Source organism: Erythrolamprus reginae, chromosome 7 (assembly GCF_031021105.1).
Source record: "Erythrolamprus reginae isolate rEryReg1 chromosome 7, rEryReg1.hap1, whole genome shotgun sequence".
NCBI classification, from domain to species: domain Eukaryota; kingdom Metazoa; phylum Chordata; class Lepidosauria; order Squamata; family Dipsadidae; genus Erythrolamprus; species Erythrolamprus reginae.
The window spans coordinates 6457538-6477227 of record NC_091956.1 but is presented as its reverse complement, the minus strand read 5'-3'; the positions used below and the strand labels follow the sequence as shown (position 1 = coordinate 6477227).

The following is a 19690-nucleotide window of genomic DNA, read 5'->3' as shown; positions in this document are numbered from 1 at the left end:
TTGCTACCGGTTCAGACTGGTTTGTGCCAGCCGGTGGCGGAAATTTAGCCTTGTTTGGTAAAGCGGTAGTGATTGATTGATTGATTGATTGATTGATTGACTGACTGACTGACTGACTGAATGAATGACTTACTTACTTACTTACTTACTTTCTTATTTATTTATTTCATTTGTATGCCGCCCCTCTCCGTAGACTCGGGGCGGCTCACAACAGTAATAGAAAAAACAATATAGAATACAAATCTAATAATTAAAACTAAAAACCCATAATTTAAAAAAACATGCACACAACGTACCATACATAAACAATATAGGCCTGGGGAAGTTATCTCAGTTCCCCCTTGCCTGACGGCAGAGGTGGGTTTTAAGGAGTTTACGAAAGGCGAGGAGGGTGGGGGCAGTTCTTATCTCAGGGGGGAGCTGGGTCCAGAGGGTCGGAGCCGCCACAGAGAAGGCTCTTCCCCTGGGACCCACCAAACGACATTGTTTAGTCGACGGGACCCGGAGAAGGCCAACTCTGTGGGACCTAATCGGTCGCTGGGATTCGTGCGGCAGAAGGCGGTCCCGGAAATATTCTGGTCCGATGCCATGAACGGATTTATAGGTCATAACCAACATGCCCCCAAACTGGTTCTCTACTTGCTGCTGCTTGAAAGTGGCTGGCAACAAACTCTCTGGGCAAGCTGAACTGAACCCAGATGGACATTTTTTTCCAACACTTATTTTCCCAAAAAGAATAAAATTGAACGCAAGGTGGGAAAAAAGGAAAGACAAAACCAGCCCGCCAGCCAGCCAAGCGCAAAATATAAGGAAGTGGCATTTCCTTATATTTTTATATTTAATTCATATTTCCTCCCCTCGAGGCAAGTGCACACAATGCATTATAGGTTACATGCAGTTTGGTCCAAAGGCTGTAATTCTTCTAATCTGTTCATGCCAGCAAAGCTCAGTACTGTACAAAGATTTCCATTATGTAACCTGCCTCTTAAAGAGAAAAAACGATAGAATTTCAGGACGGGTGCTGACTTTTTCCTATTTTTAAAAGAAACCTCTCAAGAAGGATGTTGACAAATTGCAAAGACTTGCAGGAGCGTTTATAGCAGGAAAGGAAGAAGCCTATGGAAATTGTTTGCCTTTATTAGGAAAAAAAAGAAAATAGGAGAGATAGCCTGCTGGAATGTATATTTTCCATTAGCCGCTTTCAGACTTATCTTGGATTTGCATCCAACACAGATGTTTATGTTTCGGGGGTCCATTCAAGAAACTACAAGCTGATTATTTTACATTGCAGTTGTTGCAAAGTCTTCTTAACATTTGTAGACTTCAACTCCCAGAATTCCTATTGGCCCCAAGAATCTGGGTCCTCATTTTACCCAACTTAGAAAGATGGAAGGCTGAGTCAACCTTGAGCCGGTGGTGAGATTTGAACTGGCAATTTGCAGGCAGCTGGCAGTCAGAAGTAGCCTGCAGTACGGCACTCTAACCACTGAGCCACTGTTCTGGGAGTTGAAGTCCACAAGTGGCCAAGTTTGGAGACCCCTGCTCCAGTGAATGGACCATGATGAAGCATACCTAGATTTTAACATCATTTCACAACTTTTCTAGCTTCCTCCCTTCTACCATGTTTTCCCCCAAATAAGGCCCTGAGTCCGGGGTGGATTTGTATTACTGCCACTACTGGTGTGTGGTTTCAGTTAGCTTGTGTGTGTGCACATTCCAATGTGGCTTTGCACAAGAAACAAAATTTTGCGAGGTTATTATTATTATTATTATTATTATTATTATTATTATTATTATTAAATTAATTACATTTGTATGCCGCCCCTCTCCGTAGACTCGGGGCGGCTCACAGCAATAGTATAACACAATGTAAAATACAAATCTAATATTTAAAAACTAAAAAACCCATAATTAAAAAACAACATACGCACAACATACCATACACAAATTATATAGGCCTGGGGAAGATGTCTCAATTCCCCCATGCCTGATGGCAGAGGTGGGTCTTAAGAAGTTTACGAAAGGCAAGGAGGGTGGGGACAATCCTAATCTCCGGGGGGAGCTGGTTCCAGAGGGTCGGGGCCGCCACAGATAAGGCTCTTCCCCTGGGTCCCACCAGCCGACATTATTTATTAGATTTGTATGCCGCCCCTCTCTGAGGACTCGGAGCAGCTCACAACAATAGTAGGTACAATAAAATACAAATCCAATATAAACTATATTAAAAACCCCATTATTATAAACAACTAACAATTCTAAAACGATCATACCAATCTCATATGCTGAGTCAGGAAAGGTAAGGGGAGATTCAATCCCCCCATGCTTGGCGGTATAGATGGGTCTTCAACATCTTATGGAAGGCAAGGAGGGTGGGGGCAATTCAAATCTCAGGGGGGAGTTGATTCTAGAGGGCCGGGGCCGCCACAGAGAAGGCTCTTCCCCTAGGTCCCGCCAGACGACATTGTTTAATCGACGGGACCTGGAGAAGACCAATTCTGTGGGACCTTATTGGTCGGTGAGATTCGTTCGGGAGAAGGCGGTCCAATGCCATGTAGGGCTTTATAGGTCATTACACAATGGTTCATTACTCTTTTTTTGTGGCAGCTCCTGAAATAGCCCCTGAGCTATCATGTCTCCCCTCGTCCTTCTTTTCATTAAACTAGCCATGCCCAATTCCTGCAACCGTTCTTCACATGTTTTAGTCCCCTAATCCCCTTTGTTGCTCTTCTCTGCTGACTTTCCAGAGTCTCAACGTCTTTTTTTAATAGTGTAGTGATCAAAACTGGACACGGTATTCCAAGTGTTGCCTTAACAAGTTATTATCCCTCCATAGATAGTCAGCCTGGGCAGCCCCGAAATTTATTTATTTTTATTTATTTATTTTGTCCAATCCATAATACACATTGAAGAGAAAGATATGTAATAATATAAGTAAAGAAAAGAATAGAAGAAAAGATGTAAAAGTATAGGTGAACATATTTGAAAGGAAGAAAAGATAAATGAGATATTTTATTTTATTTATTTATTTTGTCCAATACACAATGAGGGTTTTAGTGGGTATATATCAATATACACATAGTAATATACATGATGAAGGTTATAGAGGATGTACTCATAGTAAAATATATCTAAGAAATAATAGAAAAGAAGATATAGGAATAGAACATTTCAATGAAAGAATAGAAGAAGAGATATAGGAATAGAAGAAAGGTATAGGAGAGAAATAGGACAGGGGACGGAAGGCACTCTAGTGCACTTGTACTCGCCCCTTACTGACCTCTTAGGAATCTGGATAGGTCAACCGTAGATAATCCAAGGGTAAAGTGTTGGGGGTTTGGGGATGACACTATGGAGTCCGGTAATGAGTTCCACGCTTCGACAACTCGGTTACTGAGGTCCTATTTTTTACAGTCAAGTTTGGAGCGGTTAATATTAAGTTTAAATCTGTTGTGTGCTCTTGTGTTGTTGTGGTTGAAGCTGAAGTAGTCGCCGACAGGCAGGACGTTGCAGCATATGATCTTGTGGGCAATGCTTAGATCTTGTTTAAGGCGTCTTAGTTCTAAACTTTCTAGGCCCAGGATTGAAAGTCTAGTCTCATAGGGTCTTCTATTTCGAGTGGAGGAGAGAAAATTGGACAGGGGACGGAAGGCACACTGGTGGACTTATGCATGCCCCTTACTGACCTCTAAGGAACCTGGGGAGGTCAATCGTGGACAGTCTAAGGGAAAAATGTTTGGGGTTAGGGGTTGACACTACTGAGTCAGGTAATGAGTTCCACGCTTCGACAACTCGGTTTCTGCAAGGACTGAGGGCCCCCCCTGAAATTCTCTCCCCCTCTTGCAAATTTGACCTCTCCTACCTCGTGTTCCAGTGACCTGTGTATACTATCCTGCCCTTTTACACCGTTTTGCAGCCCCCTGTCTATTGCTGGAGGAGAGATCTCATTTCACAACAGGGAGGGGCCCATCAGGCTAACGTTTTCTCCATGTCTTGAGGTAAAAGCTTGCAGCTATTAATGGAGCTGCTCAGGTTTTTCTCTCTCTCCCTACCCTTCCTTCCCTCACTGGTTGCTGTAGAAATAACATTTCAACAGAGCTCTTTCATTGGTTCCATTTAACTCTACCCTTATAGGTGTTTTTAGCTGGTTGACTTTCTTTTTCAGGAAGTTTTACGTGGAGAATAGTTTTTTCTCAAGCAAAGAATTTTTTACTTTTTTCTCCAATCCCAATACAAAGTAAAATACCAACAACATCAAATTGCTTCACAATAGTTCAGTTTTAAGAATACGGTACATAGATCCAGTGTCTACCTCCTTTACGTTTGACATCTGGGCAAAAAATAGCTGCTCAACTTTCTTATATTGTACTAATACGCTATCAGCTAATACACCTTTTAAGCTGTTTCAAATTTTATTCATGTTAGATTAATTAGGCTGCAATAATTCAATTTTCTCTGTAACTCCTCAATATCAATTTTTGTGTATACAGTGTTCCCTCAATTTTCGCGGGTTCGAACTTCGCGGATAGCCTAAACCACGGTTTTTCAAAAAATATTAATTAAAAAATACTTCACAGTTTTTTCCCGATACCACAGTTCTTCCCGGCCGATGATGTCATACGTCATTGCCAAACTAATAATTTTTGCAAATAAATAAAAATAATAATTTTTGCAAATAAATAAAAAATAATAATTTTTGCAAATAAATAAAAATAATAATTATTGTTAATAAATTATGTTTATAAATATCAGGATCACTGAGTGTCTTATTCAATGGTGAGCACCAGTAATAATGGTGAGTAAATGGTTGTTAAGGGAATGGGAAATGGTAATTTAGGGGTTTAAAGTGTTAAGGGATGGCTTGTGATACTGTCCATAGCCAAAAATGGCGTATATACTTCTGCATCTCTGTAATGCTCTCTACATGGGGCTACCTCTGAAAAGTGTTCGGAAACTTCAGAACGTGCAGAATGCAGCTGCGAGAGCAGTCATGGGCTTCCCTAGGTATGCCCATGTTACACCAACACTCCGCAGTCTGCATTGGTTGCCGATCAATTTCCGGTCACAATTCAAAGTGTTGGTTATGACCTTTAAAGCCCTTCATAGCATTGGACCAGAATATCTCAGAGACCGCCTCCTGCCGCACGAATCCCAGCGACCGATTAGGTCCCACAGAGTGGGCCTTCTCCGGGTCCCGTCAACTAAACAATGTCGGTTGGCGGGCCCCAGGGGAAGAGCCTTCTCTGTGGCGGCACCGGCCCTCTGGAACCAACCCCCCCCGGAGATTAGAACTGCCCCTACTCTTCCTGCCTTCCGTAAACTCCTTAAAACCCACTTTTGCCGTCAGGCATGGGGGAACTGAAACATCTCTCCCTGGGCATGTTAATTTATATGTGGTATGCTTGTGTGTATGTCTGTTAGTATATGGGGTCTTTCTTAAATCTTTAAATATTTTAAATTGTCAGATTATTTATGATTTGTTTCCACGTGTTGTGAGCCGCCCCGAGTCTTCGGAGAGGGGCGGCATACAAATCTAAGTAATAAATAATAAATAAATAAATAAATCTCTACTTTGCGGAAATTCAACTTTCGCGGGCGGTCTCGAAACGCATCCCCCGCGAAAATCGAGGGAACACTGTAGTTATTAACCTCTTTTAGCAGTAAATGCCCATTAAAAGAAAATCTCTAAAGAAAACAATACACCCAAAAAACTTTCCAATAGCAATCAAGGGGGGAAAAGGTGAAAAGTATATCAAAACATTGCCAAATTAACCAAATTACTAAACCTAATTAAAAACAATTCCTTTATAAAGGAATTATGAAAGGAAAAAGAGAAAGACATGAAATTAAAGGTAAGGAAAAAAGAATAAAAAGAAAAAAGGGAGATTGTGAAAAAATAGAGGAGACACAAATAGTGAGAAAAAAAAAAAGAAGACCAAACACAAAAAGGAAGAAAAGGAGAGAAAGAAAAGGGATCTTTCCTCTTCTACTTACCAACAACCCAATTACCGTAAATCAACTTAACACCATCAAACCATACAAAACCTTTAAAGTTCAGCCATGCAGCACCAAAATCCTCCAACCCACTCTAAGCCAAAAGACTTATTTTAAAAGTTTATATTTTTCCTTCCTGCAGGTTCAGAAAGCAAACTTTAGCAATTATAGCAATAATAAGGGTGGTTTGAATTTTACTTTTTGGGTAGCAATGAGTTGCAACACCGGTCCATAAGTTCTTTACGGCTGTGGCAAGATCTGGACTTTGATTGTGACACCGAACAGCAATAAGCTTTGCCTGTCTCGGGCTATTGCACACACACACATACACACGCATGGCTGTCGTGTGATTATTTTTAAAAAAGTGAGAGCAAAGACCGGAAGTCAAGGTCTTAGAGAGGAAATTACACAGCTGGAACAGGAGCATAAGTAGTCCTCAGAAAGTGAAATTTTTGCAGGCTTTAGGCTAGAAATAGTATGTTTTGAGAAGGTCAGCGAAGAGAGGAGAGGGAGAAAGCAAACCTTGTTCAGATCTAAATACTATGCATTCACTAAACCGGTTAAGAAATTGGCACAGATTTTAGAAACATAGAAACATAGAAGACTGACGGAAGAAAAAGACCTCATGGTCCATCTAGTCTGCCCTTATATTTTGAGGAACAACAGAAGTCTTCCTGGAGCAAAATGACAATAAAATAATTTGAAAGGTGAGATTGGGCTCTGAATACTATTTCATACGGCTGCATTTATTTTGCTGAATGGAATCCGTTTCAAATTTTGTTTCTACATTTTTATAATTTTCTCCGGGCCGCTCTTAGCATTGGGCAAAGTTAGTTGAATTCAGCTGTTGGCAGTCGGAGTATCCTGCTACGGTTGCACGAATAGTGTGATTGTGTTACCTTGCCAGATACAGTACAGATCAGTTTATACTGTACAATCTGTTCCACTCCCTCTAAAATTAGATCTGTCAAACTTTGCAATCGCTTTACATTACCTTTGACAGGTTGTTGTCGTTCCTTATCCTTATTGCCCGGCCCCACAATTTCTGAACTGTGGTTGATGACATAGCACCATGTTCTTCTTGCTTCTCGGGCCATTCTTCATTCTTCAGTGACAGGTTACCTGTCGCTGTAGAACCAGGGGTCTCAGGACTTGGTGGCTTTAAGACTTGTGGACTTCAACTCCCAGAATTCCCTGGTCAGCCATGGGAGTTGAAATCTACAACACTTAAAAGTGGCTAAATTTGGAAATCCCTGCAGTAGAAGATAGATGTTACACTTACAAGCTAATGCTTATAGAATAGAATGGAATGGAATTAGAATAGAACAGAACAGAACAGAATTCTTTATTGGCCAAGTGTGATTGGACACACAAGGAATTTGTCTTTGGTGCATATGCTCTCAGCGCACATAAAAGAAAAGATACACTTGTCAAGAATCATGAAGTACAACGCTTAATGATTTTCATTAAGTGCCCCACATTGCAAAAAAATAAATAAATAAAGATGTTGAGACTTTGGGGGGAAAATACCAGGGTATCTACGAGACCGCCTTCTGCCGCACGAATCCCAGCAACCAGTTAGGTCCCACAGAGTTGGTCTTCTCCGGGTCCCATCGACTAAACAATGTCGTCTGGCGGGACCCGGGGGAAGAGCCTTCTCTGTGGCGGCTCCGACCCTCTGGAATCAGCTCCCTCCAGAGATTAGAACTGCCCCCACCCTCCTTGCCTTTCGTAAACTCCTTAAAACCCACCTCTGTCGTCAAGCGTGGGGGAACTGAGACATCTCCCCCTGCCTATGTAGTTTTTGTGCATGATATGACTGTGTGTATGTTTTTATATATTGGGGTTTCTTGCTTTTTAGACTTTTAAATGGACTATTGTTATTTTAGATTCTAACTATTAGATTTGTCATTATATATTGTTTTTATCACTGTTGTGAGCCGCCCCGAGTCTACGGAGAGGGGCGGCATACAAATCTAATAAATTATTATTATTATTATTATTATTATTATTATTATTATTATTATGCAATTTCATTTCTGCACCAGTGATCTCGTTTGCTGTGTTGTACTGACATAATAATAATAGTCGTAGTAGTAGTAGTAGTAGTAGTAGTAGTAATAATAATAATAATAATAATAATAATAATAATAATAAAAAAAATGCAAAGAAGAACAACTAAGATCTTTAAGGGCCTTGGGGGGGGCTAAAACATATGAAGAACGGTTGCAGGATTTGAGTTTGGGTAGACTAGAGTAAAAAAATAAAAAGACAGTCATAGGAGTTACTATGTTATTATTATAATTACTATATTATTACAGTTATTACTATATTACATTTTGTTACATAGTCAGCCAGAAGTGCAGGCTACATTTGGCATTTTTGTCCACCAATCAATTCCTTTCTTAAGAGCCTAGAATAGACAAATGTTTGATGGTGTTAAAGGCCTTGTCACAGGATGTAAACTGTTCTCAGTTTTGGGAGAAATATCCATCCAGTTCAGTCCCAAGCTGGGAGAAAGACATTGGAAACATGGAGGATGATTGGAAAGACGGTTTATTGATGAAGCAGAACCACCAAGCCCATGGTTCTGGGTCGCTGACCACATGGTGTTGAGAGAGGGTGGCTTTTATACCTTCTCTTGGGCTTTGAACTTGAGCTTCCTGTTCCTATGCAAGAACAATATATTCTATTGTCTGTTGTCAGATAGAATAGAATAGAATTTTATTGGCCAAGTGTGATTGGACACACAAGGAGTTTGTCTTTGGTGCATATGCTCTCGGTGTACATAAAAGAAAAAGATACTTTCATCAAGAATCATAAGGTACAACACTTAATGATAGTCTGGGTACAAATAAGCAATCAAATCATATTAGGAACCAGTCCATATAAATGGGAAGGATACAAGCAACAAATTACAGCCATACATTCATTTGTGGGAGAAAATGGGAGATGGTAGGATGATAAGATTAATAGTGCAGACTTAATAAATAATTTGACGGTGTTGAGGGAATTAGTTGTTTAGCAGAGTGATGGTGTTCAGGAAAAAACTGTTCTTGTGTCTAGTTGTTGAGGTACAACACTTAATGATTGTCGTAGGGGTCAAATAAGCAATCAGGAAACAATCAATATTAATAAAAATCTTAGGATACAAGCAACAAGTTACAGTCGTACAGTCCTAAGTGGGAGGAAAAGGATGATAGGAATGATGAGAAAAAACTAGTAAAAGTAGAAGTGCAGTCTTAGTAAAAAGTTTGACAGTGTTGAGAGAATTATTTGTTTAGCAGAGTGATGGCATTTGGGGAAAACTGTTCTTGTGTCTAGTTGTCTTGGTGCACAGTGCTCTGTAGCATCGTTTTGAGGGTAGGAGTTGAAACAATTTATGTTCAGGATGCGAAGGGTCTGTAAATATTTTCCCCGCCCTCTTTTTGACTCGTGCAGTATACCGGTCCTCAATGGAAGGCAGGTTGGCAGCAATTGTGTTTTCTGCAGTTCTGATTCTCCTCTGAAGTCTGTGTCGGTCTTGTTAGGTTGCAGAACAAAACCAGGCAGTTATAGAGTTGCAGATGACAGACTCAATTATTCTTCTGTATCAGTAGCTCCTTGGGCAGATTCCTATGGGATCATATTTGTCTGAGATCCAAGGCTTGGTTGAAGCTTGCTGGGTGATGCAATGAAGAGACTTGTGTTCTGAGAAGATGTTGGGCAATTCTTCTTGTGTCTTTTTTTTTTAATAATACTTTATTAATTTTCCATAAAAAGACATACAGACTCACAAACATTTAAACACATAGTAGGGGTTACAATTACCCCTCTCTTCTTGAAGTCAATTTTTAATACAGAAAAAAGGATAAGTTTTAAGTCATTAAGTCAACATAGTATACTAAGTGAAAAGAAGAATTTTGTTCACACATTCTAATAAACGTAGAAGTAAGTTTAAAAAACAACAACAAAAAATTCCAGTAACATTTTGATATATTCATACAATTCTCATAGCCTTAATTTAATTTATTTTTTGTCTATCCATGTATAAACTTTATTCCAAATAATATTCCGATTCTTCTTGATCATTCAGCCTTCTTGTCATCATATTCATCTCTGCACAGTCCAATTTTTTAAAAACTACATCTTCTTTTTGGGGAACATTTTTTCCTTTCCAATTTTGTGCATAAACTATCCTGGTCGCTGTTAAAATATGTACGGCCAAATAAAAAAAATATCTTTTTTATATTTCTGCTTAGCTATACCTAAAAGATAAAATTCTGGGGATTTTTCTATCTCTTGTAATGTAATCTCTTTTATCATTTTTTCTATCATTCTCCAATATGTCCTGAGTTTGTTGCAGGTAATTTTTCTTGTGTCTTAATGGGTTTGTCCTGGTTTGGATCTTTTTTTTTTATCACAGTAGATCTATTTCTCTTTGCAGGTCTTAAGTTATTTTCTCCAGTTCTATCTCTCCTATTTTGCTGTTTTCACGTACTGGCACGTATATTATTATTATTATTTCAAAAGTGGAATGCGTTTACATGTTTTGATCAAAGCAGATAGCAGGAGGTCACTCAACAGTTCAGTTGTATCACAATAATTTTTTTATTTTAAGACAATGTTATCTTTGGATCAGTTTACAAACAATAATAAATAAATTTTGGAAGGCCTTTGTGGTTACTGAGGTTTAATATCTTAAACTCGGCGGCATAACTATTGCAACTCTGGCAAAATCTCCATTGCTGAAGGTTATTGTCCTGGATCCTATTCTTTTTAACTGGGTCCTATTCTTTTTAATACATTTGTGAGTGACATAGGGGAAGATTTGGTAGGGAAGGTTTGCCTATTTGCCAATGACTCTAAAGTGTGCAATAGGGTTGATATTCCTGGAGGGGTCTGTAATATGGTAAATGATTTAGCTTTACTAGATAAATGGTCAAAGCAATGGAAACTGCAGTTTAATGTTTCCAAATGTAAAATAATGCACTTGGGGAAAAGGAATCCTCAATCTGAGTATTGCATTGGCAGTTCTGTGTTAGCAAAAACTTCAGAAGAGAAGGATTTAGGGGTAGTGATTTCTGACAGTCTCAAAATGGGTGAGCAGTGTGGTCGGGCGATAGGAAAAGCAAGTAGGATGCTTGGCTGCATAGCTAGAGGTATAACAAGCAGGAAGAGGGAGATTGTGATCCCCTTATATAGAGCGCTGGTGAGACCACATTTGGAATACTGTGTTCAGTTCTGGAGACCTCACCTACAAAAAGATATTGACAAAATTGAACGGGTCCAAAGACGGGCTACAAGAATGGTGGAAGGTCGTAAGCATAAAACGTATCAGGAAAAACTTAATGAACTCAATCTGTATACTCTGGAGGACAGAAGGAAAAGGGGGGACATGATCGAAACATTTAAATATGTTAAAGGGTTAAATAAGGTTCAGGAGGGAAGTGTTTTTAATAGGAAAGTGAACACAAGAGCAAGGGGACACAATCTGAAGTTAGTTGGGGGAAAGATCAAAAGCAACATGAGAAAATATTATTTTACTGAAAGAGTAGTAGATCCTTGGAACAAACTTCCAGCAGACGTGGTTGGTAAATCCACAGTAACTGAATTTAAACATGCATGGGATAAACATATATCCATTGTAAGATAAAATACAGGAAATAGTATAAGGCTGGTCTTTTTCTGCTGTCAGTCTTCTATGTTTCTATGTTTCTATTGTCAAAAAGGGAAGTAGTGAATTTGAGAGATCACATTCTGCTCTATTGTAATTTTACTAAGACATTTGTAACGAGCTATTAACACCTCTTGGCTCTATTGTTTTCCTAAGACATTCTTAATAGGTTATTAACACCTCTTAGTAGCCCATTTCCAGGCTGAATAGAACAGTTCTATGCACAACTTACTTTAAAGAGACCAAAGATCTCAAGATAACTTGTGCTTTTCCAAGGTTTGTATTTGCAGCTTGTAGAACTTTTCCCCCCCTGTTGACAGCAAAATAAAACTGAGTATGATAAGAGGCCTTTTTATTATGTACGCTAGATTGTATTTCGTATTGTATCTTTTTTTGTAATGCTGTCTGGAGTTATGACCTGCAATAAAATAATATAAAAGTTGATAATTCATGAAAACAAAAGTGGCACTGCTTTAACTAAGGGAAATAAATCAAAACGAAAATGCAAACTAAGAAAATAACTGGATAATCCCCACTGAATTCAATTAATAGCTAAATCAGAGGTCCCCCAAACTCCTTGGCTTACTCGCCCCTTCGTGAAGTTTCAGATTGTTCAGCCCAAATTTTATTATATGAAAATAGCATATACAGTGTTCCCTCGATTTTCGCGGGAGATGCATTCCGAGATCGCCTGCGAAAGTCGAATTTCCGCGAAGTAGAGATGCGGAAGTAAATACACTATTTTTGGCTATGAACAGTATCCCAAGCCTTCCCTTAACACTTTAAACTCCTAAATTTACAATTTCCCATTCCCTTAGTGTTGTGATTCAGCCTGAGGCTCCTCAGGGACCGGCTGGAACTCTGCCGGATCCATGCCCAGAGGAGGAGGACAGTGACCAGGAGGGGGAGGACCAGGCAGACGGGGGGAGAGGAACGTCAGGAAGAGGAGGAGGGAGAGCAGCCTGAGACCCCCGGGGGGGGGGGGGCTCTCCCCAGCTAGTAGCCTGGATTCATTGGATGAAGACGCACAGGCTATAATAGACATGAGGCAGAGATGTGCAGCTCAAAGAAGGGGCCAATTAGAAAGGTATTTCCATCCCTGAATTGGCAACAGCTGGGTTTGGGTGTGGTTCTCCTCAGCAGGGTTGAAAAGGCAGGCCAGCCCTTACAGTCTTGTGGAGAGTTATCAACTGGGAGTCCTGTGACCTTGCTTCGATTCTTGGCGTCTCTGATCTTGGCTTGTGGCCTAGAAGGCTGAAAGACTTGGGGGAGGCGTGGGTTTTATTATCTCCAGTGTTGTTTTTGCCAGCAAGAATCCTGTTTTATTGCCTGGCCTTCGTGAAACCTCTGTGAAGCTTCATCGTGCTCCTGTCTGTAAGAACAGTTTTTGTTACCTGTGTTTGCTTTCCAGTATATAAACTGCCTTTGCTTTTTACCAGTGTGTCTGGATACTCTTTTTGGTTGGTGTTGGCATCTGGGAGGACCCAGACAGAACACTTAGCAACCATTTAGATTATTACTCACCATGTTTATTTATTAAAGTTTATTTAAAAAAATGTTTTTTAAAGGCAGATGAAAGTTTGGCAATGACATATGACATCATCGGGCGGGAAAAACCGTGGTATAGGGGGGAAAAAACGTAAAGTATTTTTTAATTAATATTTTTGAAAAACCGTGGAATAGACGTTCCACGGAGTTCGAACCCGCGAAAATCGAGGGAACACTGTATACCAAAATACCAATAATAGAAACAATATAACAGTGAAACAAATCTAATATTAAAAAATAAAACATATATAAAACCCCGGCAATTAAAACTATACAACACATACATACCAAACATAAAATATAAAAGCCTCGGGGAGGGTGTCTCAGTTCCCCCATGCCTCGCGATATAGGTGGGTCTTGAGTAATTTGCGAAAGCTTTAGATAGATTTCAACACCACTACAGTTTCAAAGTTGGCAGACAGATACACACACACACAAACAAACACAAACGTAACACAGTGGAAAACTAATTCTGCTGATAGTTCACTATGAAATATATTTTTTATGAATGATCTTGGTGTGTGTGTGAAAGAGATTGTTTTTCTTCCATTATCACATACGAGTGAGGGCGGAGGGAGAGAGAAGGAAATGACTGATGAGGAAACATTTTCCAGTAAAACTTACCGCAGTGTTGACTTGCCTTAGCGGTGCATTTGATTGGTATTTAAAAAGTTTAAATAAGAAAAAAAATATATTCAAGGCTGGGATGACTTTTTTGGCCGAAAGAGGGCAGCACTCCCTCTGTTTAGCTGTTCTTTTCTTTAGAGAAATTGTAAGGCTTTTTTTTGCGGGGTGGGTGGGTGGGAACAATTTGCTTTTAAACTCTGCTGGGGTGGCTTCACACCAATCGAAGAAAAATATTAGTTTTCCTCCGTGATTGCAGGAGTCTTAATTAAGTGCAAATTGTTGTCCTCGTATTCTGCAGAGCCCACATTTTAGCGAGTCAGAATTTCGGTGCCTTTAGAGTGCACTTGACCAGTTTTTTTATTTTATTTTATTTATTTACCGTATTTATTTTGTCCAATAGATAATACACATTGAAGAGAAAGATATATAATAATATAAGTAAAGAAAAGAATAGAAGAAAAGATATAAAAGTGTAGGTGAACATATTTGAAAGGAAGAAAAGATAAATGAGATAAGGAGAGACAATAGGACAGGGGACGGAAGGCACACTGGTGCACTTATGCACGCCCCTTACTGACCTCTAAGGAACCTGGAGAGGTCAATCGTGGATAGTCTAAGGGAAAAATGTTTGGGGTTAGGGGTTGACACTAGTGAGTCAGGTAATGAGTTCCACGCTTCGACAACTTGGTTGCTGAAGTCATATTTTTTACAGTCAAGTTTGGAGCGGTTAATATTAAGTTGGAATCTGTTGCGTGCTCTTGTGTTGTTGCGATTGAAGCTGAAATAGTCATTGACAGGTAGAATGTTGCAGCATATGATCTTGTGGGCAATACTTAGATCTTGTTTAAGGCGTCTTAGTTCTAAGCTTTCTAGACCTAGGATTGATAGTCTATTTTCGTAGGATATTCTGTTTCGAGTGGAGGAGTGAAGGGCTCTTCTGGTGAAGTATCTTTGGACATTTTCAAGGGTGTTGATGTCCGAGATGTGGTATGGGTTGGTAGAGGATGGCGCACCGGTAGCAAACGCTGAGCACACTTCACTTCTCCTGCGTGCACATTCATGTGTCCCATCATATTTTTGCTTTGTGTGCAGGTGCAGAAGCAAAATCTTGTGCTCGGATGTGCGCGCGAGAGATTTCGGTTATTTTTTGCTTCTGCGCATGTGTCAAAAAAAGCCAAAATCTCATGCATGAGCACATCCCCATTTTTTTTAGCACATTTTTGCTTCCTGCGCCAAAGCAAAAACATGCTAGGATACGCATGTGCGAGAATCAAAGCTGTATGCGCAGCGCATTTGTAGCAGCGGTAATGGGAATCTTCCCCTATTATGGGGGTGCGTGGGCTTCCATCAGGAGAGGACTCGAAAGTAAGAACAGGCATTACAGGCAGTCATCAACTTACAACAATTCATTGAGTTTTAAGTATAAACTCAAATTTGTGTTTAAAGTTATAACAGCAGTGAAAAAAAGGGACTTAATGATAGTTTTTCATGCCTATCTATCTATCTATCTATCTATCTATCTATCTATCTATCTATCTATCTATCTACAGTATCTATCTATCTACAGTATCTATCTATCTACAGTATCTATCTATCTATCTATCTATCTATCTATCTATCTATCTATCTATCTATCTACAGTATCTATCTATCTATCTATCTATCTATCTATCTATCTATCTATCTATCTATCTATCTACAGTATCTATCTATCTATCTATCTATCTATCTATCTATCTATCTATCTATCTATCTATCTATCTATCTATCTATCTATCTATCTATCTATCTACCTACCTACCTACCTACCTACCTACCTACCAGTTGGGGGTATTTCTTGTTATAAATCATTTAAAGCCAAGAGTGAAATATTTCTTTACATATTATAGAGTGATTCCAACTTGTTTCTTGTAGCTTGGTCTCAGATCCTACTCGCCATATATCTTTTTACCTTGTCCCATCGCCCCATCAGATGGTGCAAATCGGTTTCATTCATCGAATTCATCCTTTTATAGTCAAGGACTACTCTCTAGTATGTTTTGCTGTGTGAATGGCAATGAACGATTTTAAATCTTATTAGAGTTTTTAAAAAGATTTTTAGTATATTAATTGGATTTTTAGATATGTATATGGTATATTGTTTTTGACATATTGTGAGCCACCCCGAGTCCTCAGAAAGGGGAGGCATACAAATCCAATTAATAAAATATTTATTGTTGAGAATTGAAAGGAAGCCATGAGATGCGTCTACTTGAGAGGTACAGAAAGGAAGAAGTGGCAGGAAGCACCATATGAAATATTCATATAGGCTGCAGCTCTGGCACATTGGCTAATCCTCAAATGTCAGATTTCCTTAAGGGCGGCACGTGATAATGCAGTGTTGTTTTGGCCCCAGAAGGGTGTTAAGAGCCTGGTAGGTACCCTGGGCTGCATTCAGACCTTGCAGGGGCTTTTCGTCTTTGACTCTTGTGGTCTTTAGCAGATCTTCTTGCAAGAAGTCCTCGATCCAAAGTCTACTCCTGGCTTCTGCCTGCCTCCCTTTGGTCTTGTCTCTCCGATTGCTTTTCTTTCTTTTTCTCTTTAATTGGAGGAAAGAAAGATAAACCCCATTCAGCTTTGATCCTTTCTCCCTCCTCTCTCTCTCTCTCTCTCACACACACACTCTTTCTCTGTCTGTTTTTTTCTCTCTCTCTATTCTCTCTCTGTCTGTCTCTGTCTCTTTCTCTAACTGTCTCTCTGTCTCTCTCTCTCTCTCTTTCTCTCTATTCTCTCTGTCTGTCTGTCTGTCTGTCTGTCTCTTTCTCTAACCCTCTCACTCTCTGTCTGTCTGTCTGTCTCTCTCTCTCTCTCACTCACTCACTCTCTCTCTGTCTCTCTCTCTCTCGCTCTCTCATCTCTTTCTCTCTCTCTCTCCCTGTCTCTTTCTCTATTCTCTGTCTGTCCCTCTTACTCTTTCTCTCTGTCTGTCTCTCTCTTTCTCTCTGTCTCTTTCTCACTCTCTTCTCTCTCTCTTTCTCTGTCTCTCTCTCTCTTCTCTTTCTCTCTCTCTTCTCTCTCTCTCTTCCCTATCGCCCTATCAGTTTTGCAACCTGCTCAGAAGGTTTGGAGCTGAACCCAGGGGTGAGCATCCCTGGAAAAAAACACAACAGAACGAAGGTGTGGCATGTCTGAAGGAAATGAGATTCCGCTCTCTCGTAACACGAGCAACAGCCGCGAGTTAATCTTCAGAATAGTTGGGCCGGTTGAGGCAGCTGCTTCCAGGAGAAGTCCTCTCACACCACTCATTCTTTGTCTTCTGCAATTGCAGGATGGAGGATGAAGCTGTCCTGGACAGAGGGGCATCGTTCCTTAAGCACGTCTGTGACGATGAGGAAGTAGAAGGTAAGTGGCTGTCTTCTCTTGAGTTATTAAGGTAGCTGTTTTCTTTCTTTTTTTCCCCAAAATGCCTTTTCAGGCTCAGCTGTGTGTATACGAGACATCCTACAAGTGAGGTTTGTATTAAACATTAGCTTAGAACAACGTGGAGCCATTGCAATTTTTAAAATAAAAAGCTTGGTCTAGAAACATTTGTGAATTTAAATAATAATAACAATAACAATAACAATAATAATAATAGTTGGAAAGGGCCTTGGAGGTCTTCTAGTCCAATCCCCTGCTTAGGCAGGAAACCCTACAGTACTTCGGACAGATCCAACATCTTAAAAACTTCCAGTGTTGGAGCATTTACAACTTCTGGAGGCAAGCTGTTCCACTGATTAATTGTTCTGACTGTCAGGAAATTTCTCCTTAGTTCTAAGTCGCTTCTCTCCTTGTTTAGTTTCCACCCATTGCTTCTTGTTCTATCCTCAGGTGGTTTGGAGAATAGGTTGACTCCTTCTTCTTTGTGGCAACCCCTGAGATATTGGAACACTGCTATCATGTCCCCCCTGGTCTTTCTTTTTACTAGCCTGGTTTTATTAGACATGTTAACAACAACAATAAAGATTTGTGTGTGTGTGTGTGTGTAAGACATGATAGCAGTATTTCAGTATCTACGGAGAGGGGCAGCATACAAATCTAATTAATAATAATAATAATAATAATAATAATAATAATAATAATAATCTCAGAGGCTGCTACAGAAGAGACAGTATCAACCTGTATTTTCCAAAACACCTGAGGGCAGGACCAGAAGCAACAGATCATTAAAGAGTGGTCCAACTTAGAACTAAGGAGCAATTTCCTGATGGTGAGAACCATCAGTGGAATAGGTTGCTTCCAGAAGTTGGTGGCTCCCTCACTGGAGGTTTTTAATTGCATTTGCATTGCATTTAGACTTATATACCACTTCACAGTGCTTTAGAATAGAATAGAATAGAATAGAATAGAATTCTTTATTGGCAAAGGGTGATTGGACACACAAGGAATTTGTCTTTGGTGCATATGCTCTCAGTGTACATAAAAGAAAAATATACATTTGTCAAGAATCGCGAGGTACAACACTTAATGATTGTCATAGGGGTCAAATAAGCAATCAGGAAACAATCAATATTAATAATAATCTCAGGATACAAGCAACAAGTTACAGCCGTACAGTCCTAAGTGGGAGGAAAAGGATGATAGGAATGATGAGAAAAACTAGTAAAAGTAGAAGTGCAGACTTAGTAAAAAGTGTTGAGAGAATTATTTGTTTAGCAGAGTGATGGCGTTTAGGGAAAAACTGTTCTTGTTTCTAGTTGTCTTGGTGTGCAGTGCTCTGTAGCGACATTTTGAGGGTAGGAGTTGAAAGTAGGAGTTTGAAGTGGTTTTATAGAGAGTAAGTATATTGCCCCCAACAATCTGGCTCCTCATTTTACCGATGGTGGAAGGATGGAAGGCTGAGTCAACCTTGAGCCTACTGAGATTTGATCTGCCAAACTGCTGGCAGCTGGCGATCAGCAGAAGTAGCTTGCAGTACTGCCCTCTAACCACTGCTCCACCAAGGCTCTTAAGAATTTGTCCAAAGACAAAGTCCTTCCGTGTGCAAATCACACTTGGTCAATAAAGAATAAAGAATTCTAAGAGATTGGACAGCCGTTTGACTGGGGTAGTGTAAGACTGCAGCCTTGATCAGGGGGTTGGACTAGAACAGTGTTTCTCAACCTTGGCAACTTGAAGAGATCTGGACTTCAACTCCCAGAATTCCCCAGTCAGCATTTGAATTCTGGGAGTTGAAGTCCAGATCTCTTCAAGTTGCCAAGGTTTCTTTGTTTGTTTATTTTATTTTATTTTATTTTATTTTATTTTATTTTATTTTATTTTATTTTATTTTATTTATTTTATTTATTTTATTTATTTTATTTATTTTATTTATTTTATTTATTTTATTTATTTTATTTATTTTATTTATTTTATTTATTTTATTTATTTTATTTATTTTATTTATTTTATTTATTTTATTTATTTTATTTATTTTATTTATTTTATTTATTTTATTTATTTTATTTATTTTATTTATTTTATTTATTTTATTTTATTTTTTCCAATACACAATGAGGGTTTTAGTGGGTATATATCTATATACACATAGTAAAATACATAATGAAGGTTATAGAGGAAATACTCATAGTAAAATATATCTAAGAAATAATAGAAAAGAAGGTATAGTAATAGAAAATATTAATGAAGGAATAGAAGAAGAGATATAGGAATAGAAGAAAGGTATAGGAGATATAGGAGAGCAATAGGACAGGGGACAGAAGGCACTCTAGTGCACTTGTACTCGCCCCTTACTGACCTCTTAGATTAGATTAGATTTATTGGATTTATATGCCGCCCCTCTCCGCAAACTTAGGAATCTGGATAGGTCAACCGTAGATAATCTAAGGGTAAAGTGTTGGGGGTTTGGGG

The 19690-nt window shown here is 39.2% G+C and overlaps 1 protein-coding gene across 4 annotated transcripts in view; it reads left to right on the top strand.

The window, feature by feature from the left end:
* SLC4A4 (solute carrier family 4 member 4) overlaps positions 1 to 19690 on the top strand; it is a 212662-nt gene that overhangs the window by 39052 nt on the left and 153920 nt on the right. For all 4 annotated transcript variants that reach the window (XM_070756887.1, XM_070756889.1, XM_070756888.1 and 1 more), the window contains exon 2: positions 17130 to 17203. In XM_070756887.1, coding sequence (XP_070612988.1) covers positions 17131 to 17203 — 73 coding nt within the window. In that variant the 5' untranslated portion in view covers position 17130. The remainder of the gene's footprint in view (positions 1 to 17129; positions 17204 to 19690) is intronic.